At 31.1% G+C, this 23468-nt stretch overlaps 1 protein-coding gene and 1 pseudogene across 1 annotated transcript; one reads left to right on the forward strand and one right to left on the reverse strand.

The window, feature by feature from the left end:
* Positions 1-5674: 5674 nt before the first annotated feature.
* On the reverse strand, positions 5675-12954 carry LOC115994899 (annotated as a pseudogene).
* Positions 12955-14846: 1892 nt separating this feature from the next.
* LOC115978083 (transmembrane ascorbate ferrireductase 1-like) lies at positions 14847-22459 on the forward strand. Its single transcript, XM_031100112.1, has 4 exons — positions 14847-15065; positions 20488-20536; positions 20628-20827; positions 21976-22459. Exons 1-4 carry the CDS (start codon positions 14922-14924, stop codon positions 22300-22302), a joined length of 720 nt encoding a protein of 239 aa, XP_030955972.1. The 5' UTR covers positions 14847-14921; the 3' UTR covers positions 22303-22459.
* Positions 22460-23468: the final 1009 nt, after the last annotated feature.

The following is a 23468-nucleotide window of genomic DNA, read 5'->3' on the forward strand; positions in this document are numbered from 1 at the left end:
CATTACTTAATTATGTCATTCAAGGAAAAAAAAAAAAAAAAAAACTTCTCAATTGAGTTCTTATTGTGGCTTCAAACTTCTAACCACAGTTATCAAAACTGAACCAATGATTGACCCAGTTCAAAAACTAGTTTATTGGTTCATTGGTTCAACCCGTGATTTATTTGTTGATCTGTAAATTTATTAATTAACTAATTAATGTATTTATAAATTGAAAAAATAAAATAAAAATAGGTCATTCAACTAAATTATAACTATACAAATACATGACAAGACATAAATTTGGAAAATTTCAATAGCTAAATGGATTATTTGTGTAAATTATCCAATATCCAAATCGTATAGTCCAAATTACATATCTCATAGGAGTTCAAAATAAATTAAAACATTTCTAGTAAATATTTATATGGTTAAATTTGTTTCAATAATATGTGAAAATGAAATAATTATATTATATAGATAAATGCTATTAAGTCATCTATTCTTATAAATTACAAGTTGAAGTTTACATTACAATTTTGAAGTAACCCAACAAGTAATAAATTCTAATTGCACAAAGAAATAAATTCCAAAATTAAATAAAATCATATTATAATTTATAAATAATATAATAAAATTATAAAAATAAAAGCTTATAAATGAATGAAGAATATTACCTTGACTTCGTCGATCAATGGTTGAAAGCCTAAAGTATTTGAAAGTTCATATAGATTTTTTTTTCCTCTTTTGGATAAAGTTCAAGTAAATAAATGATGCCAAAAAAATAAAAGAAGACAAAATAATTTAATTGAGAATGGCCCATGTAGTGAGGCAGGCCGCAGGTAGACTGTAACTGTAGAGTAGAACTGGAAGCTTTGGTTTATAAATTAAAAAAGTAACTCTCACAATTGTTTTCTTGTTACTCCTTCATTGTTATTTACTTTTTAGTTTTATTTTTGAACAGAGTTTCAATATATGGGATTCGTTTGTCATGATAGTACTTTATTATTAAACCAAGATATCAATCAGTTTTTAGTGTAGGTGGAGATTGAACCCTATATTTCTTATTCAATCATCAGAGACTTTACCGGTTAAGATAATTAAAACTGTTAGGTTCTAAAGTTTAGGATTTTATGTATTTAGAACTCTAATGTGTATTGTTGGCAAACCATGATCAAAACAATGTGTTTAGAAGTGTTTAAAACTAGCTCAAAGTTGTATGTCAATGTAAAGTTGGAATCGAGTTTAAAATAGGAAGCACTGTGGCTTTCGGCCTGGCTCGATCGATCGAAACTTAGGCTTGACCGATCGAAGCTCGGGCAGATTGCTTTTCTGCAGATTTGTCCAACTCAGCTCTATTTGTTTTAAAACGTTTTTAGGGTTTCTTATTTGTCCTAAGTATAAAAGGCAAACCCTAACCACGTTTTAGTGTTGCTCATATTTTGCGGTTTGTGTAAATCTCTTGTGTGATCTAGAGGAGTTTTCCTTTACACAAACTTAGGGTTTTCAAGGAGGAGATATTTTCTACACATTGATGATCAATTCAGTTGCTGCCATTAAAGCTTAAAGACTACACAAGCGGGTGTGTTTGTAGCTGGTGGGAATCCAAGAAAGAAGGAGTCCGTGGATTCGGAGCTTGCACGTGGTCGTGTCAGTAAGTTCTACTGGTTGGTAGCAATAAGAAGTCGAGCGTGGGGGCTTGTAAGTCTTATTGTATGAATTTCGATTCTTTCAAGATAGTGGATTTAAGTTTACCTTGAGGATAGCTAGGTTAAATCCTCCCCAGGTTTTTACCGGTTTGGTTTCCTGGGTGATCATATCTTGTGTTATTTATTTTCCGCTGCTCTGCATGATTTAATCTTTATTATTGTGATAACCTAGACTTGTTTAATTGGACTAAGTAACAACTTGGCTAATTACCTAGGTTTAATCAATTGTTTAAGGGGTCTAAAAACTGTCAAAAACCTACTAATTATTATTTACTTTATAATGGCACTCAAATTTGTTAAAAAAAAAAAAAAAAAATTTATAAAGGGCACTCACTCAACCAGGGCAAAACTTTATTTATATTTTAATATAAGAATCTAATTAAAATATCAAATTTTCTTGATTTTTCTTCTTCTTTACACACGACAATTATCATCCACTCTCTGTCTTTATCCTCGATATATATAAAGAAAAAGAATAAAAAATTAAATACAAAATAAATAGTGTTAATGTGTATTCATGATGTACATACCTTCTTCCCTGGTCTATAATCTTATCCTCAAAAAAAAAAAAATATATATATATATATATATATATATATATATATATATATATATATATGGGTTAGGTTTTTGGTCCCAAGTATCATCACCTTGTAAGACTATTAATAAGGCAATAGCTAATTTGTTATACAACATGTAGGTTTTTGGTTCCAAGCAATTTTTTTTTTTAATAACTTGTTATAAGATGGTAAATTGTGGGTAATGAATAATCATTTATTTTTCATCAGGCATATTATATATGAAATTGATAATACACTAAAGAAAAGAGTTATATAATTGCAATTTGAATATATTAAAAAAAAATTATAAGCAAAATTTGGTGTTCAATGCCCCTATACCATATGGCATATGTTAGTTTGTTTAGACTCCGGATAAGCAAATTTAGTGTGCGTTTGGCTGCCAATTAAAAAGTTAGCTTATTTTACTATTCAGCTTATTTTTGCTACTTTTCATGGGTTCCATTGCATTTTTTGGTACTATTCATGAGTTCCACTGTACTATTACAGTACTTTCAGCAAAAAGTTTTCAGTTTCAGTAAAATAAGCGGATCCCAAGCAGACCCTAACCCATTTTAAGTTGAGTAATTAATTAATCAAATTATGCATAGGATTTGGTTAATGAAAATAGTACCAATGTTGTGTATATGTGTGTGTCTATATATATATAACCAAAACTTAAAGAAAATCTAATTAGATTTCAATTGGATTATCAATTTTGCACCACGTATCCTATCTAATTGTTAATTTTTGTGTCAAGTGAATTATTGAGTATAAAATCGAAGAGTCTAAATTTAATTAGATTTGAAATTAGATTTCAATTGGAATCCAATTATGCACCACGTGTCCATTTAATTTTTTTCATTTTTTGTGGCAAGTGAATTATTGGGTGAAAAAACCGAAGAGTCTAGATCCAATTAGATTCTAAATCATGCGCCATGGGATTACATAGTAGTCTATATATATATATATATATATATATATATTAATAGGCAAAACTTAGAGAAAATTCAATTAGATTCTACAATTGAAGTCCAATTTTGCGCCATGTGTCCTAAATTATTTATTTTTATAGAGAGATTTTATTTCTTAATTTTGGAGTTAAATGTGAGATCACATCATAAATATCCATCCAAGAGAGTTATTGCGTACAAAAACCAAAAAGTCTAAAATTAATGAACATAAAAAAATTAAAAAATGGATAATTTACATTTTCTATCTAATAATATTCTTCCAAGACTTTTTAAAGAGGTAAAAAAAAATATAAGAATGACTATTAATAATATTTAAATTATATATATAAGAATTATACTATGCATTTTAATGTATATCTTTTAAATATATCCATGCATATGCATGGGGTTACAAGCTAATATATATATATATATATATATATCTATATATATATGTGAAGTTTAGAGAAAGTCAAATTAGAGTTCCAATTTTGCACCATGTGTCTAAATTTATGTAGGGACCGCACCATAATTATCCACTTAAGTTTTTTAATCTTTGTGATAAGCGAGTTAATGAGTGCAAAATACTAAGAATATAATATTAATGAACTATAAAATAAAAATAAAATAAAATAACTAATCACATATACTCAATACAAGTGAATTATTTGGTGAAAAAACTGAAAAGTCTAGATCCAATTAAATTCTAAATCATGCCTAATTTTGTATCATGTGTCTCATCTAATTTTTGTCTCTTATAACAAAATTCATGATATTTTTAAATTAGTTTATCTCTTCATACATGAATTATTAAAAATTAATTTATTAGAGATTGGGGGGGTCCAATGTAAGAGGAGGTAGCTAATTTAAGAATTTTAGAACATTTTTATTGTGTCGTTACTCATTACTTATTAGCTTTATTGTTTAACATTTGATGGAGGATGATGTTGATTAAACAATGCATAATGACAATTTGGTATATATAATTAGAGGTGGTGGCATTAAATTTAAGACTGAGGCAAGAAATGAGAGACCTAGCCAAAAAACTATCATATGTGGGCATTAAATTTTAAAAAAACTATAATACATTTTTTAGAAATATGCCTGGGCCCCAAAAAAAAAAGCTTTACCTATGCTATCATTTAGGCCATGTTTGGTAGATTGTAATAGATACTGTAATGTAATAGATATTCCTATAATATAACTATTCGGTTGTTTGGTTATGTTTTTATTACAATGAATATTTATTCCCTATGAATAACTATTCTTCAAAATGAGGAATAATTATTCCTTATAAAAAATATTGAATATCTATTCCTTTACCTTAGTAATAATTTAAAAAAAAAATTCCTAAAAAGCCATTGGTTGCCACATCTTCAAAAGGAAAGAAAATAAATTTTCCTTGTTGTTAATTATTAGCTTTATTTTGAACATCCTAAAATAAGTGTATTTTAGGAAATTTGACTTAAAAATGATTTCATTACACCTTTTTATACTCTCTAAATTGTGGATACATATTCAGAATTTTATTCATAAATGGTCACCAAACTAATGAACAATAATATTTATTACATTCCAACTTAATGTATTCCTTGTAATACTTAGTATTATTTCTATGTAATAATCATTGCAGTGTACCAAACGTGCCCTTAGTATTGCTGGTCTAAATAAATTATATATGATGCATCCAATGAAATTGAATATTTTCCAATACAATAAAATTTCATTTATTCAACCTTAGTCCTACTTGGTCATTTCCAATGTAGTTACCAGAAAATCTAGTGTTTATGCCTGCTCCAATTTCATGGAAAAAGCTTTTCCTGTCAACCAAAAGCATTTGCATTGTTACAAATGCAACCTGTTGTTCTTTTGAAAACTAATTAATTCAGGTTGTTGCATTTGATGCTTTCAAGTAAGATGTTTATTTAAGGTTTGATATCTTTAATATGTGGGCAAAGTTAGATCCAGTTTTGCATTGCTAATAATTCTTATTTCTATGTCAGTTGACAATACAGGTTCTTACTGCTGGAGCTTTGCGTTGTATCTGTATTTTCACTCCATTTTTTGCTTTTCAAGCATATGGATACTATAATATATGCCTAGGACATGAACTACATGAAATGAGGCCCTGGTGCAAAGCAAAAGTACCTTTGCTGTACAATTTTATTCAAACTCATTATTGGTATGTTCATCTTTAACTAATGCTCGAAGTTCTTAGCTACAAATCCATGTATATAGGTGAAAGATTTTGAATTTTCCTTCTCGTCATTGATAATTGCTTCAAAGCCATCTTAAGGATGAGTGCTTGCTTTGCTTGGTGCATTGCAGTTATTTTTTAAATTTCTTTTAAGCTTATTGATATCGTGTTTGTTATAATTTTCTATTGGATGATGCAAGATTTGTATTTGATCCAGAAAATTTTTTATTGGAGTTCCACAATGAAGCTTTTCATGTAAGGGTTCCACAATGGAGCTTATCATGTAAAAGGATAAAATTTTGAAAAGAGTAAACTACCGAGAAGAATGTACGCGGCAGAGTACGCCCAAATTAGATATGCCCATCTCTTAGAACCAGGATGTACCATTAAATGTGAGGCAAACCAATAAAGGGGAGGGCTGGCTGACAGGAAACGTGTAGCCACCTGTCAAGAATCAGTCATCAAATAACAACATAAGAAAGGAATCCATCATCAGATAAAGTGAAACATGAAGGTATTGGGACATTTAAACCATCTTTAACTAACACAAATTCTTCGAATTAGCAGGAATGTAATTGGAAAAGAAAAGAAACTAGAGAACGGCAAAAGGCTGAACAGAGTACTACTTAACAGCTCTATTGATAAACCAGAGTGAAACACCCTGCTTTTATATCCAAAAGCAGAACATTTTAAGCAAAGTTTATATTTTGATGAGTAAATTTTAAGAAGGGGAGTTTCAAACTTAAGCAAAGAAACAGCAGCCAGCAAATTTTCTAAAAGCTGTATACTTGGATCAGGGTGAATGGAAGAATAAATAAATATATATATATATATATATATATATGTATTGTATAGGTGTGCATGGAAGAATATAATGTGAGCCACATAACCGATCTCGTGAAGCTTTTTTTTTTTCTTTTTTTTTTTCAAAATTAACCAATACAGGTCCTTCCAATGCATGTACATCCAGACACATAAAAACTTACATAGTGAGATAACTTTTAGGAGTTTTTAGGAGCTTTTCAACCCTGAAGTCTTTTGAAAATTGTGTTCAATTTCATCAAAGCCAGGGCCTTATTGATATCAGGGCAGGTGAATGATGTGAATAATGATCTATTCATGGAACTGTACACCCCTTCCCCGCCCCCCAACTCATAAAACTTGTATAATGAGTTTAACTTTTAGGAGCTTTAATCCCTTCAAGACTTTGCAATCCTTTGATACATTTTTTCTTTTCCTCTTAATATTTATTACCTAACAAAAAATTTAGCTTTGATTCCATAAATTTGCTAATTCCCACTGGTGAGTAAAACTTGGTGGGAGTAAATATCAAAATTCCTATCTGTCTAATGAAAATTTTATCGTAAGCCACATGGCCCACAAACGCCTTCAACTTCTTACCAATAGGGTTACCGTTTCCATTCTTAAAATAATAATGATCCAATACAATAGGCAAAGTGACAAAATTTTCACAAAGCTGAAGTTGACGAACTGTATAATCTTCAACAGATTAAGGAATATTACATAAGTTATAGGATGAATGAGTCTACCTGCACATGCATGACAAAAAATGCTGTAGCTGCCATAAATCCCAACTGCAGAACAAATGGGAGAACAGAGACAAGTATCCCAGCTTTGCTAATGGATCATTTTCTATTGGGAGAGCAATGGGATCCACTATATTCGTATGCTTCCTCTGTCTAAGGTTGTGATTTTCTGTTATTAGCAATCATTAGTTGAAAGTGTTATTTGTTTTTGTACTGCAAACAGAGCATAACACCTCCCAAGAAAAAGAGTTAGCTCATGTGCATGATTACAAACACTCAGCAAGAACTATTTATTATATGATGTACCATATCTTCCCTGTCATTTCAATGAAAGTAATACCTTGTATCTTAGAGTAAGATTTCTCTGGCAGGCGAGCTATATTTGATCTTGGAACTGACTCTAGAGAAAAAAACAGAGCTGAAGAATTCTTTTCCTCTATAGAAGCTTGAAACCCCAGGGAGCAAAAAGCGCCTTCAGGCCTCGACTTTGCATAGTAAATAATTGAACAAACCGCCAAAGACAATATAGGGGATGCGAGTAAAAAGTTTGGCAACTGCTTTAATTGAAAATATCTTAAGAAACCTACTCCCCTGGCATCAAAAGAAACAATCAATATTTGCAAAATTTAGACACACGCATCTTTACTTTAATTCTTTCTTGTTTTTAAAAATTAATATCTTACAAGTTACATGATAAGCTTCATTGTGGAACTCCAATAAAAAATTTTCTGGATCAAGTACAAATCTTGCATCATCCAATAGAAAATTATAACAAATACGATATCAATAAACTTAAAAGAAATTTAAAAAATAACGGCAATGCACCAAGCAAAGCAAGCACTCATCCTTAAGATGGCTTTGAAGCAATTATCAATGAGGAAAAGGAAAATTCAAAATCTTTCACCTATATTCATGGATTTGTAGCTAAGAACTTCAAGCATTAGTTAAAGATGAACATACCAATAATGACTTTGAATAAAATTGTACAGCAGAGGTACTCTTGCTTTGCACCAGGGCCTCATTTCATGTAGGTCACGTCCTAGGCATATATTATAGTATCCATATGCTTGAAAAGCAAAAAATGGAGTAAAAATACAGATACAACGCAAAGCTCCAGCAGTAAGAACCTGTATTGTCAACTGACATAGAAATAAGAATTATTAGCAATGCAAAACTAGATCTAACTTTGCCCACATATTAAAGATATCAAACCTTAATAAACATCTTACTTGAAAACATCAAAATGCAACAACCTGAATTAATTAGTTTTCAAAAGAACAACAGGTTGCTTTTGTAACAATGCAAATGCTTTTGGTTTACAGGAACAGTTTTTTCCATGAAATTGGGGCTGGCATAAACACTAGAATTTCTGGTAACTACATTAGAAATGACCAAGTAGGACTAAGGTTGAATAAATGAAATTTTATTGTATTGGAAAATATTCAATTTCATCATATATAATTTATTTAGACCAGCAATATGATAGCATAGGTAAAGCTTTTTTTTTTTTTTGGGCCCAAGCATATTTCTAAAAATTATATTATCATGTGTCTCATCTAATTTTAATCATCTTATAAAAAAATTCATAATATTTTTAAATTAGTTTATCTCTTCATACATGAATTATTAAAAATTAATTTATTAGAGATTGGGGGGTCCAATGTAAGAGGAGGTAGCTAATTTAAGAATTTTAGAAATTTTTTATTGTAGATTTTTATTGTGTTATTACTCATTACTTATTAGCTTTATTGTTTAACATTTGATGGAGGATGATGTTGATTAAACAATGCATAATGACAATTTGGTATATATAATTAGAGGTGGTGGCATTAAATTTAAGACTGAGGCAAGATAGTGCTATGCTTTTAGAAAAGGCATGTCAATTACCAAAATACACTTACTTATGCTCTTGGGTGTCCACAGTTTCCACACCAACTGCACCTATAATTGATTGCCTACTGCTGAGAGCTAAATTATAATATTATATATGTAAAATGTTACCTAATAGAAGTAATTTAACTCTCTTTTTTTTTTAACAATGAAGTAATTAGTTTTTTTAGAAGAGAGTAACTAGTTTCAACCTACTTTGTTTATTTATGAAGTAATTTGGCTTTATTATAGTATATTATGTATGCTCTTTTTTTTTTTTTTTTTTTTTTTTTTTTTTTTAAGGTATAACTTTCAAGTATGTTAGCCAATTTTGATTACTTTGAGCTTTTTACGGGGGGGTTTAGTTTTATTAAATAATACAGAGTACTGCAATATTTTATTTATTTTCGGTAATATTTGCCATACTTATACCAAATTCAGTCATAAAAGAAATCCCAAAAAGTCCATGCAATGGTTAACTTAGTTAATTGTCATTTTATTATTATTTTTCTTGATTTTTTGTAAAATATTCAGACTGCATCTTGATTTTATGTTCCCTGTTCCGACTCGGAGATCCCTGTTCCCACTCGGAGAGACTTGCCCAGATAACCTAGCTTAGCAAACGTGCACGAGTTTGGTTTAGTTTTTTGAAACGGGGCTTTTTGAAAATGTGGGGTTTTTAAAAAGTACAGTATGAAATTGGATTTTTTGAAAAAATTGAGTGTTTAGTAAGAACTGCTAAAAAGTGCTTTTTGAAAAAGTTGAGTGTTTGGCTAACACTTATAAAAGTGGTGGTTTGAGTGGTAAATTTCCAAAAATGACAAAATGTGTATATATATAAAAGAGTTTATTTCATACTTAGTATCAACTTCTTCTTAATAATAATAATAATAATAATAATTACTTCATGTTAATAATAAATGACTATCTTAATAAAAGATTTTGTAAAAAAGGACTTAGCTTTAACGTTTTTCTTTTCAAAAAGTATTATGTTCACTACATTTTCACAATAATTTTTCATAATAATGTAAAATGCCGTTACTCAAATATATTCTATCCTTTTAATATATTTATTGACACCTTGCCCCACACCCAACCCAACCCATTTCCCTTATCTTTTTCTTTTTCCTTCCGTTTTTCCTTAGCCACGAGTGCCAACTTTACACCTTTTGTGACGTCCCAGCTCAATTCAAGAGTAAAGAAGAAAAAAAGAAAAGAAAAAAAGGTCAGATATTTTAAGGACCCACATGTGTGACCCCACCTACCCCACTCCCCTCATAGCATTCTCATTAAGAATGTTAAATATTTTAGCATTTACCACTTCAAAATCCTACTTTATCAATTTTAAAATACCATTTTACAATTTACCAAACATCAAACATTCTATTTTTTTTACAACTTCATTTAAATATTATTATTTTTAATTTACCACTTTCTCTCTCTTTCTACCACTTTCTTCTCAGCCCAAGCAACCCCAATTAGTCACCACCACCATAAACCATCAACATTCAATAGCAAACCCAGACCCATGGCCAACCCACTGCCACCACAATCAGCATCCATCCAAAAATCGACCCCATAGCCACACAAAAAAAAAAAAAAAAAAAAAAAAGTAAACTAAACTAAACTTGAGAGAGAGAAGCCTCACTGTGAGAGGAAGAGAGGGAGGCGGAGGATAGAGTGGTGAACAAAACCCACAAACCCAAGACCCATGGTGACCTGCATCAAACCCAGAGACCCACGCCTCAACCACAACAACCCACCTCAGTCACCACCCACCCAGAGACCCATGAACTCAAACCCACAAACCCAGACCCACAAAATCGCCAGAACACATTAGGGAGAGAAGAGTGGGTTCGGTATGGGTTCACTCAGAGGAAGAAGAGGCTGTGTTTGTGATGTTGGTTCGGTCAGAGGGAGTAGTGAAGCGGAGATGGGTTTGGCGGCGTGGATTGAGGGAAGGGAAGAGCGGCTTGGGTTGAGGGAGAAAAAAAAAGAAAAGAAAAGGAGAGGAGGCAGAGGCAGAGGCGTAGGTGTGGGAGAAAGAGTGAACCCAAAAAAAAAAAAAGAGGGAAAACCAATAGAGATAGGCACAAAAAGGGAAGCGGGTGGGAGGGAAAGTGAGTAAACAAATATATTTTTTTTTACAATCTTGCTACAGTGGGCTGCTAGAGATAGCTGTCCACTGTAGCCGAATTGCAAATTTTATAGGATTTAAAAGTTTTGATAGAGCGTGCTTTTTAACATTTATAGCATTTAGCATGCTAAAATTTAGCATTCTTAATGAGAATGCTCTCAACCACACATCTCACAAGAATCCTCACTCTCTTGGCCGGCCTTTTTTTTTTTTTTTTTTTTTCATACAACAAACACTCCTCTCTATCACTCTCTCATCTCCTTCCATGGTACACACTCCATAACACCACTTCCACCATCATTTTCTGGAAAGGATCACTGGAAAACTCCATAAAAAAAAGGTAAGGTTCACTCATCTCTAAAGGAGTTTATTTTAGATCGGGAAGATTCACCTATTATTTTCTGTGTTTGTCATTTCAGTTTTTAGTGTATTTTGTGGTTAGTGGGATGAGGGTAATTTGGGAAATTTCTTGCATTTCCAACGGTAATATTGATCAAAAGTGCTTTTGCGTTTGCAAAAACTCAAGAAACCTGTCCGCACGTTTTGGATGAATTCTTTGCATTTCAAAATGCAGCTTTTTTGAGAAAGCACATTTTGAAACATTACCAAACGCTTGATTTATTATTTTGGTTTCAAAAAGTGCTTTTTGCCGTCTGAAAGCTGAAACAAATGGGCACTTAAGGTGCTAGTCATTGGATATTATTTGCTACACAAGCAAACTAAAAGCCATTGTATACTAGTGGAGCAATTTTAGAAATATTACAAATTTTATTAAGAATGTTTTACAAAATGATGGATCACTAATTACAAAAAAAAAAAAAAAAAAATTATGATTAATTTTTTATAAATTATGTTCGTTGTTAAATCAATTTTTAAAATTTAGGATAGTAAAATTTTGTACTTTAACATTTTTTATACTAAAATATAGGGTAAACACTCTCGAACTTTAGAGGTGTAATTTGTAATTTATCCATATTTTTACAAGAGTAGAAAACAAAATCTTTTAAATATATCACCATTTTTTTTAAATCATACAAATAGAAAGGCACTAGAACAAACAACATTTCTTTAATGAGAAAAAATAAAATAAAAATTCAGACAGCATTTCTGTTCCTCTTGCGAGTGCAACCCATCGCTATCGTCCTGATCAGTTCCTCTCAATGTGTTTAATCTTTAATCGTTATTGATGTGTAAGGGAGGAAGATAACTTTGATGATTTGATCCCCGGTGTTGAATTTTATTCTCAAATAAAGTTCTTCACTCGAGAGAGAAAGAGAAAGAGAGTCTTTGAATTGTCATGCGCCAATTACGTATGCCATGAATTAATTAACATGATGTAACATTTTGGTCATTCCAACTATCCAAGAAGAAGGGTAACCGACGTGATCTTTCTCCTATTTTTCAACGCATTGACCAATGACCGTAGAGGTACCGAAAATATGAGATGGCAATTGCATAAGCATAGTTGAATATATTCAAAATTTATAATGAATATATCTTATATATATATATATATATATTTATAATTTTTTATAAATTTTATTAAGTTTTTGCATATTTTATAATATACGATACAATATGATACATGATGCAAAAAAATTAAAAATCGATTCACGATATGATTCACGTTTTGACAACTATGACAACAGCTATAAATGAGGATTGAGGATTTAAAATATTTAAAAGTTCAAACCCTTGAAAAAACTTGTTACTATTGAAGGAGACATTAGTATGAGAGTAATTTAACTATGTAACGTGGCAGACTGTAATTGATTACTTATAACTTTTATATAGACTTGTCATTTTTTTTTCATTATTCACAATTTATTATTTGGACAGTTGTAACAAAAATTATGATTATTTATATGGTTTTAAAAATTTTGTTAGACAAAAATTATATGTTGTACCCGACATATATGCCGAGTACTGTGGGACCGCCAGTGTGTGAATGACCCAGCATATATGCCGGGTACACCATATATCTGCTCTTTGTTAGGCGCTACCATTCCTATTACAAATACATAAAAAAAACCAACTAATTTTTCACATCTCACTCTTGTAACATTTGAGAAAATAATCAACTGATGATTTAACATTTGATAAGCCCCCACAACATTTTTAAAAATTATGACGTCACAGATGACATAAGCTGCTAGTCTTTGCGGTCCGAGTTGTGTCTAGGTTCACTATAATCACTATATATATATATATATATATATATATGAAAGTTACCTATCTCCTCCACTTATATTATTAATAAAAAAATTTGGCATTGATGTCTATACCATCTCATATTTGAGACGGTACTGTAGCATGTTGCAAAATTTTGACACATTTGAAACACCTCATGAGGCTTGAATAGTGGTGTTTGGTGTGTCAAATGCCAAAAACACACAAAAAAAAAGTTTGGGATAATTACAGATTACCCACCTGTGGTTTAGCCCGAATTTAACTTACCCACCTGTGGTTTCATTTTTAACACTTTACTCACCTAAGGTTACTTCCATTTAGTCTCTGTTACCCACCTCTGTTAAAAAAGAAGGGTAAATAAGTTTTTTTACTCTCATTTTATGTCTCTCTCATCCCACAAGATCGAAATGGGCTATTTTAAACCTAGGAATATGCATCTCTTTAAACATGGCTCAAATTAAAATTTTTTCAAATCCAGAACACAAGAAGACCACCATAATCACCTTCATTGTGAATGTCAGCCTACAAAACAACGAAGAAAATCCAAATTTTGAAGAACCCAAGGTTTCAAAGGAAAACAACAAACCCACAAGAAAAAAAAAAAAATCTCAATGCTGAGAGCATTAACCCCCCCCCCCCCCTTGCTGCCGCCATAAGGCAACCTTGACCTCTCTAACTACGTTCAACCTTAATCCAACACCTTCCACTGACCAAATTCATAATTCAAAAAACCCATCACCACCAATAACCCACTATCAAACATTCAACACATCAATATCGTCATTTTGAAAAAAAAAAAGGTGAGATTTTCTATGAATTGATTTTGGGTTTTGTTCAAGACCCATACCTTAATCCATGATTCAACCCCCAAGTCAGCCTTTATAAAAGAACATATGAATACCTTAGAGCCTTGGGTTTGAATCATGGTAGGCCAGATCAGAGAGTGAGATAGAGAGAGAAATCCAATCGTGGATTTGGTGGTGCGGTGGCGGCTCAAGTTGGTGATTATATCTTGATAATCGGTGTTGGGCGGAGCTCATGGATCATGGAAAATGGAGGGCAGAGAGTGAGAGAGAGATTGAGGGAATTGGAAAGAGAGAGACTAGTGACTTCTTTTTTCCTTTTTGTTGTTGCGCAAGTTGCCAATTTTGTGGTACATCTTTCAGTTTAGATGTTCTTGACTTTATCATAATTATTGATATGCTAAGATGTTCATATTGTATGTACTCATGATTTTCAAGCAAATTAGTAGATCTACCTCATGTGGATGGGAGTGTGTTTTGGAAGAGAGGAGTGTTTAATCTGTTTTGGGTTTTGTTTTTGATAAAAAATGTGTTAGAGTAATGTCTGAAAGCGAGGTAGGTTACGGAGTAATAACGGAGTGAAACACATGTGGGTAAAATGTAAAAAATGAAACCACGGGTGAGTAAGTTAAATTCGGGCTAAATCTAATATGGATAATCTGTAATTATCCCGAAAAGTTTGTTAGAAGAAGTATTGAATTCTTAGGTATGAGTAGAAACACAATATAGTTTCTCCCATACATCAGAAAGTCGACAGTAATAATAGCACAATAATATCTCAGATGAAATATATGCAAAATATTGAAAGGTAAGTAAACAATGAGTGGTAGAAGAGAAGACACGAAGTTGTGGGGTACACCCTAGACCCCGAACACCAACAGAATATATTTAGCCTTAAGAGATTGCTTTCACTTCCATGTATAGCTACTTTTCAAAGATTTAGGAGACAGAGGGGATAGAGTTTTTTGGTTCAGAGAAACATGGTACTTGGTGTAAGCGCTATTCCTTTCACGTTTGTGGCACACGTGCTGGCAATTTTGGGTCTGGTTTTTGTGTTGGTTTGGACCTTACATTTCAGAGGTGGTTTAGCATGGGAAGCTACCAACAAGAGCCTCATCTTCAATGTAAGTTTTTCTAACTCTCTCTTTCTCTGTCTATCTCTTTTGCTTCTTGGGTCGGTGGTTTTTGTTGGATTTCTTGAAGGGTTTTTAACTTTTTATCACATACATACATATACACTTGTTATGATTTCCAGTACTAGGTTTTGTTTGGTTGTAATTTGTGGGTTTTGTAGAATTGTAGAAGCTCTCTCTCCCTCTCCCTCTCTCTCTTTCCCTCTTCTTGGTTCTATAATTTTCGTTTGGTTTTTGGGTGTTTTCCTGTGAGATTGACCATGTCTATCAAAGGGTTGTGTTTGTTTGTTTTGTTTTGTTTTGTGTGTATGGCTTGGGAAATGACGAAATGTTGTGTTTCTTGGTTTATTTGGGCGCCCCTGATTTTGGATAGTCGTTAACATGTTTAGTATTAAATTTGATTTTTTGATCTTTTTATTGTTAATGAATACTATCTTAATATTTTACTTTTACTTTAAGCTATGGTTTAATGGGTGACCTAGGTTTTATTCCTCATGTTTATTGGCATTTGGAAATTTTTCTTGATTCTCTCTCACTGTGAATATGGTATTGGATGCCACTCCAATTGGCTTGGACTGTTTCAATCTTTTTTAATCATATATATATATATATATATATATATTGTGGTAACAAGCTGTTTAATATCAGTAACTAAATGCACTGGACAGCTAAGCCAAGCACTATTTTTTGTTTTTTTTAGTCTTTAATGTCATTATTTTGAATTTTAGCTAGCTTCTAGTAAAGCGGTTCACACTTAAACAAAGTGTGATAGGTTGATTCTTAATCAGCAATACCAACTCTTTTAGATAATAAAAAATTAGTACGAACTTGATGAAATGAAAAGACTCTTTCTTGAACTAGGGTTATATTTTCTAATACATGGAAAATTACTTAACATTTACCTATAGCTTAAACCAGTTAAAAAAAACAACATCGAAAGTTATACCAATTTGATTAGCGGTATTTTGGATATTAGTCAATACTAGTGTATCGTTTCAAGTTCACCATTATTTTTTACTATTTTATACAATATACAAAGTTAGCTACTTTTTACTAATTTATACAATATACAAAATTATATTTCTAAGAGCATCTCCAATAGATGCTCTATTTCAAATTTGTGAAGAAAAAAAAGCTCACTATTCACGCTCCAGGCATGTCTAAACCCAAAATTTTTCCAATTTTTTTTTTGAAATTGCTACGGTAGTTCTCTTAATCTAGAGAACTAGCAACTCCGAACTATTATTTTATCTTAAAAAAATATCCAGCTGAATAAAAAAAATATTCTTCCTCTTTCCTCCTCTCTTTTTTGTTCATCTGTCTCTCAAACGGTAACACAATCAAAACACAAACACAATCTAAAATCAAAATAGAAACAATAGATCAAGAATAGGGGAAAATACAAATTTAATTAGAACAACAAATCTAAAATCAAAACAAAAACAACAGATCAAGAGCATGAAAGCCTATCTAAGCTCCATCGTAACAACAAAGTGAATGAGAACAAGAAAAGAAGAAAAAAAAGAAAAGAAAAAAAAGATAGACAAAGGCCACGTCGGCTGTGTGTGAAGTGAGCTGAAAAGGAAAGAAAATAAAAGTAGAAATAGAAGTCAAAAGATCATGCTAGAGAGTGTTCTAGAATCAAGTAGAAATAGAAAAAGTAAAAAAAGAGAGCTAGAAAATGAAAGAGAGAGTCCGGACTCTGGAATGAACTAGAAAAAGAAAAAGAAGAGTAGATAGATGAAAGGAGTGGGATACGTGTGTGGTGGAGAAAAAACCAAGAGAAAAAAAAAAAAAAACGTATGGATGACAGATGGTGTGAAGGGAAAAATAATATAAAAAATAAGAAATGGTAATTAAGAAATGTTACCACAATATTTTCACAATAAATTTTAAATAATAGATTGTTATTAGTTAATATTGGTGAGTAAAAAAATAATTTTAGCGGTGGATTCAAATTAGAACTAGTAACAACTTTTCACATAAGATTTTGATTGATTCTTGTGAAAATATTACGAAAAATGTTGTGAATATAACATTTTTTATTGAAAAATATAATTGTTGGGAATGAATATAAGAAGAATAAATGATGATAAAAAAGAATAAAGAATGAATGAAGAAATTATATTTAAATAAGATAGAGAAAAGTATAGAGAATTTATTGAAAAATGTATTTAAAGAAGTAAATAGGTAAAAATTAAATATCATTCTTCAAACAGTACAAAAATATAAAGAATCGGCTTGAGATGTTCTAATAACTCAGTATATTACTTTGCCAACTTTTTATATTTTTTTTTATGGATTTATCAACATAAATATATAAATGTGAAAACTATTAAATAATCAAACACCCATCAAACTCAATAAATGCTAATCCCACGTGTCAAAAGATTAGTTACACCAATTGAAAATATCATTTGATGCTTTGAGAAAATCAAAAGAAGTGTACTCTTTTGACCAAGCATACAAGTTACTCAGCATTTACATTGAAAAAGCAAAACATAAGTCCAGGGAAGAGTGGAGTGTAAAGAACGAAGTTACAAAACAGAAGAAGCAAATCATGTGAAGAATAATGAAGTCAAAGTCTCGAGGAAGAGGTGATTCTAACTTCATTTTTTTAAGTTATTGTGCATTTTTCTCTTTCTTTTTGTTGGGTTTTCTTAACATATTCAGATTTGCACCATCCTACCCTTAAAAAACTGCCAAAATTACCAAAAAAAAAAGCATTTCGTGTTTTGCCCGTATCCATTTATAGGTCGAAACAGCTGGATTTTGTCAGGACGATCAGTATTTTTTCCGTACAAAACAAGAGGTGTATTTGTACCGGTGCAAGCTGTTTGTTTGGTAGTAGTGATAGTTGCCTAGTACTAGCACGTACCTACCCTTACCCTTCAAATAAAACCCACCTTTCTAATTGTCTTTTTTTTAAGAATTAATATATATAAATATATATATTTTTTATGGGAAGAATTAATAATTTTTATTTGAATAAAATGAGTATCACTATCATACGCATGATTTTAAAAATCAGTACTTAAAATTGGGTACGGTAAAAAAACCAAAAAATGAGTTAATTACTGATTTTATGATCGGACCGATAATGTCATAAATAATTTAATTATTTTATATTTAAATTATATAAATAATTAATAATTTTTTAACATACTAAAACTGAACCAATATTAATAAATATGTTTTCTTAAATATATATATATATAACATCTTTTTAAAGAATTTAACATAAAAATGCTACAAAATAATCATCCTTATCATAATAAACTTTCAACAATTTCACTCAACAATTTCAGTCTGGCCAAGGATTGAACCCCAAAAGACTTTACCAATTGAACTGAAATCCACAAAATCTTTATTTCTCAGTTCATTTAAATTTTTTTTTTTTTTTGCTCCCTGGTGTCTCCTCTCAACATACACAGCCACCACAGCCGCCATAGACCACCACCACTATTTACAACCCAAATTTAAATAAATTAATAATTATGTATTACACTTTAAACATATTCAAAATACAAATAAATTGAGAGAATAAATTAAAATGATAAGAAGGTGCTAGGTGGAGAAACGTGGGCTACAAATCAGATAAATGCCTCCAGCTCTAAGTTCTTACACCTTCATTTGCTTTCTCTTCAATTTTTTACCTCTGAAGTTTCCGCTTGAAACTTCAGCATTTTCTAAGCAATATTCATGAGTTTTTTTTTTTTCTCTTGGACAATTTTCGGCCTCCATTCACTTGGTTTTTTAGGTGTACCTGTACAGGTTTGTGCGTGCATTTCCTTTATATTAGTAGTATTTTAGGTGAACTTGTACTGGTTTTCTGGTTTTTCTTTGAGAGAGTGAGAAATACATTCCGGCTGAATTTTGATTTCAGCCGGTATTTGACCGAAACTGTAACGTGAGAGAGAGGACAGACCACCACAGCAAAACCGATTCGACCACGTCGGTTTTTGGTTCTCAAGTTGAACCAGTCGGTTTGCACTATTTTCTGATTTTTAAACTATTTTTGGTTTTTTATCATAACTTAACCGAATTAAAAGCCAATTCCCTATTGACCTAGTCGGATCGACCGGTCCGATCCAATTTTTTAAAACCATGATCATACATATCTAGTGATCATACCTCTCTAGTACAGGTGAAATTTACCTAAAACCTTTGCTATTGTTTTTTAAATAAATAGTAATTTATAAAGTACCCATGTGAGGGTCATTATTATTATTATATTATATATATTTACGACATAAAAAAATTATATAATAATTAGACTTTAAGGGTTTTTTTTACTACTTTGTGGGTATGTTAGGAAATTAATGTAGGACACATAGCAAGCAACCTACCCATATTGGAATCGAAATAATTAATGAGGTTTCGAATTCCTTCTTCACATGAGCTGTGAGTCTTGTGCTTATCCCATTATCTATTTTAGAGTGATTCTGAACACTCATGTGCTATAACATGCGTGTGGTGCCAAATGAATATTTAATTATAGACTTATAGTTACAGCTAGACGTGTATTCGTGATATTCTTTGGAAGTTTTAAAAAATTATTTTGGCTTTTTTTTTTTAATTCACATACCAATACTTTGCATAATTTCATATCCTCCAGAAATTTTGTAGCCGAAAATTTTTATGTTCTTTTTCTCGGTCTATTCGATGGACTGAAAATCATGCACAATCATCATTTTGGTGGTAAATCACAATCAATTATCATAAATATGCATATATATCATTTCCTTCCAGCCAAACAAATACTTAATAAGAAAGGAAAATGGGTAAAGTATCATTTATATATGTTAATATAAGTTAGAGTGCAAAACAGATTCCCAAATTTGAGTTGTCCTGATCTCTCGCAAATACATACATGCATACATACATCTTGAGCATATATATATATATAAACATGTTAAACGCCATGATGGTTAAAATTAAGTATCTTTTCCACATGTTGAATTTCTTGATCTTTTTTATTTTTTGAGAAAAGAATCACTTGATCTTCCCATGATATATATATATATATATATATATGGCAAAACTGAAGTACAGTACTTAGGTGATGTTCTTTAGGTTCCCCTCTTAAGATTCAACCATATGAATTTTTTCTCATGGAATGAAAATGTATTTTTTAGTTAAGTAACCACATGGCTAAATCTTAAAAGGGGAACCTAAGAAACAGCACTTAAAGTATCGTACCTAAGTTTTGTCTATATCTATATATATATATATATATATAAAAGATATATTTGCTAAATCATTGATTATTTCTGTAAAAAATTTGTGGTTGATCAACTAAAACTTTAATTTTATGCAAAGTATACCTTTTTGCTTGACTTGATTTTTATGTACGTTTGCAATTTCTATCAAGCAAAAAAAGCCTCACAAGTCCATTAATTTCTCTCTACAGCTACATCCTTTGCTGATGTTGGTAGGCTTCATTATCATAGGGGGTGAAGGTAATTTACAAATCATTCTATATAGAATAAGGTTACTTTCTAAGATTCTCCTACATGCATAGTAATTAATTTGCCATTAATTAAAATGCAGCCATTATTAGTTACAAGTCACTTCCTTTGAGGAAAGACGTGAAGAAGAAGATACATCTGGTGCTTCATGCCATTACTCTAGTACTTGGTATTTTGGGAATTTATACTGTATTCAAGTATCATAATGAAAGCGGGATTGCCAATCTCTATAGCTTGCATTCCTGGCTTGGAATTGGGATTATTGTTCTCTTTGGTATTCAGGTAAAACTATTTGCCCGGGATAAAAAATATATATAGCACAAATCTTAGGAACTAAAGTGGTAATTACACTTTTATTCTATCATCCATATGTTACGCTGTAGTAAAAATATTGTAGGGAAAAATTAACATATGCCTTAAAGTTATTAATTTATAAAATATTGTTAGAAACTTTTTATGAAAAAATGAAAATAATTAATTAATTTTTTTAAAAGCTTTTTATATTTTTTATGAAAAATGATATTAAAAATTTTCTAAAATAATTTATTAACAATTTCTGTAAAGACATCTGTTAATAAAACCCAATATTGTAAAGCTTCTTGGCTTCTTGCTTAGATTTTATTTTTGGTAAATTACATTTTTGGTCACTAAAATTATTTGTTGGTTTGATTTTGATCCTTTCAATTTAAAAATTTTGGGTTTCAAATGGAATTTTAAAAAGAGAACTTTTGATCAATTCATATAATTTTTTTTGTTTATGTGACTAATGGGAGACTAAGACACCCCCACTTTTTAGGGACCAAATTGAGCAAACTCCATATTTGAAGGATCAAAATCAAACCAACTCCATATTTGAAGGATCAAAATCGAACTATCCTAATTTCAGGAACTAAATTATTTCATTTTTGAAATTTGAAGAACTAAATCTAAAGTTTTTAATATTGAAGAACCAAAATCAAAGTTACAATGATTTCTGAGTGGAGTTGTGGTGTGCTTTTGTGTTAGAATCATTTTCCCTCTTCCTTGTGTGTGTGTGTGTTTGTTTCTCAAAAAAAAAAAAAAAATCAAAATTATCCTCAATTTTAAGACCAAAAGTATAATTTACCGATTTTCTTTTCTGCGAGGAAAAGAGAAAAGATACTTGATAGAATGTGATATACATGTTGTGCCTAAAAGGAAAAGAAATGTGCTTGGGCTTGGAATGTAGGGTCCAGTCTTTAACTTTAATCAGAAGGCCATGTTTTAAGCAAGGCCCATCACAAACTTTGTTGTTAATTGAAGCTCAGTTAAGTGGGCTCACCTGTCCTAATTGTAACACCCAGCATAATATTCAAGTAAAATCTCATACAAATCGAGTTGTTTTTAATGTAAATTTCATTAATTTTCTTCATGAAAACCAGCCTAACAACATTGAGAAAATTAATTTGCAGTGGTTATATGGGTTCCTGGTCTTCTTCTACCCTGGAGGGAGTATTGGGCTTAGGAGCGAGTCTGTTCCTTGGCATGTGGTATTTGGACTGATTCTGTTCACATTGGCAGTGGGCAATGCTGCAATAGGATTCTTACAGAAACTTACTTTCCTTGAAAATTTAGGACTCGCAAAGTATGGCTCAGAGGCCTTACTTGTCAACTTCACTGCAGTTATTACAATATTATTTGGAGCCTTTGTTATATTATCTGTTCTTTCTCAGTCTCCAATAGAAGATGAAAATAACAAAGTCACTAGTTCCTTGAAGTCAATTTCACTAGTTCCTTGAAGTCAATTTTGGGTGTGTTATGTGTGTGAGACTAGCATAGTCATATTGGATGTGTAAATGTAGGTTTCTATTATATGTCTTTTATTTTTGGGCCCATAATATGATGAACCAATATTTTTATTAATACTAGTGAAAGTCTCATGCGTTGCATGCTTTAGTCATAAATTCTCTCTCTCTCTCTCTCTCTCTCTCTCTCTCTCTCTCTCTCTCTCTCTCTCTCTCTATATAGAGAAACAATAGCCAAATGAGTTATTATTACATAATTTTAGAATTCTTGTTTCTAACTAAATGAATGATTATTATTATATAAAATGCATAATTTTGTATATTTGTCTTTATACGTAATATCTCTAATTAAAATGATCAATAAAAATTTTTATAATTAATGAATAGGGTGATTTGAACTCAAGCAATTAAATCTTTTCTGATACTTGCATAAATAAGGTTAACCTAAAATAATTAATTCAAATTTAAGATTAAAAAATCGATTATATTTGTACATGTAAAATAAATTTGATTTTTTAATCTTATTTTGATATTTAAATAATCTGTTTTAGTGTTGATTTTATTCAAATGGTTAACACCTTAACTTATACAACTTGAATAATGGTTAACACCCTAAATCATATGATTTAGTGTTTGATCGCGTGACCCACGTCTTGGAACTTATCAGATAAGGGCTGGAAGTCAAGGATGAGATGGACAGCTCTTAGCTATCTGTCCTCGCTCACAAACACCTCGGACCTCAGCACCTTGTTGAGATTGGGGATGTTGACGAAGTTAAGATTAGGCGCTACGTGCCTTTTATCTGCGAAAACAGTCGAGATGCAAAATCACAGTTTGAGAGATGAACCCTCAATTAGAAAAGAACAAAGTGTTAGAGGAATTTAAAAAAATAAAAATAATAAAATAATTATTAAAAAAAAAAAGAGCGAATCACTAGACTAAGTCTCGTGTAAAAAGACCTAAACCTAGGGCACCTCACCTGGTTCTCCCTCCCAAGTTGGGCAATGAAGACCGTCTTGACATTGACCAGAGGCGATTAGGTAGTCATCCTTCACGCCCTTGTTGGACTTGGGAAGACATGAGACGAGCCTAACAACTGAAGACCTAGACTTAAGGTAGTAATCTGAGTCTACCAATAGATGACACTCGTATATCCAAAC

This window comes from Quercus lobata, chromosome 1 (genome assembly GCF_001633185.2).
Source record: "Quercus lobata isolate SW786 chromosome 1, ValleyOak3.0 Primary Assembly, whole genome shotgun sequence".
NCBI lineage: Eukaryota > Viridiplantae > Streptophyta > Magnoliopsida > Fagales > Fagaceae > Quercus > Quercus lobata.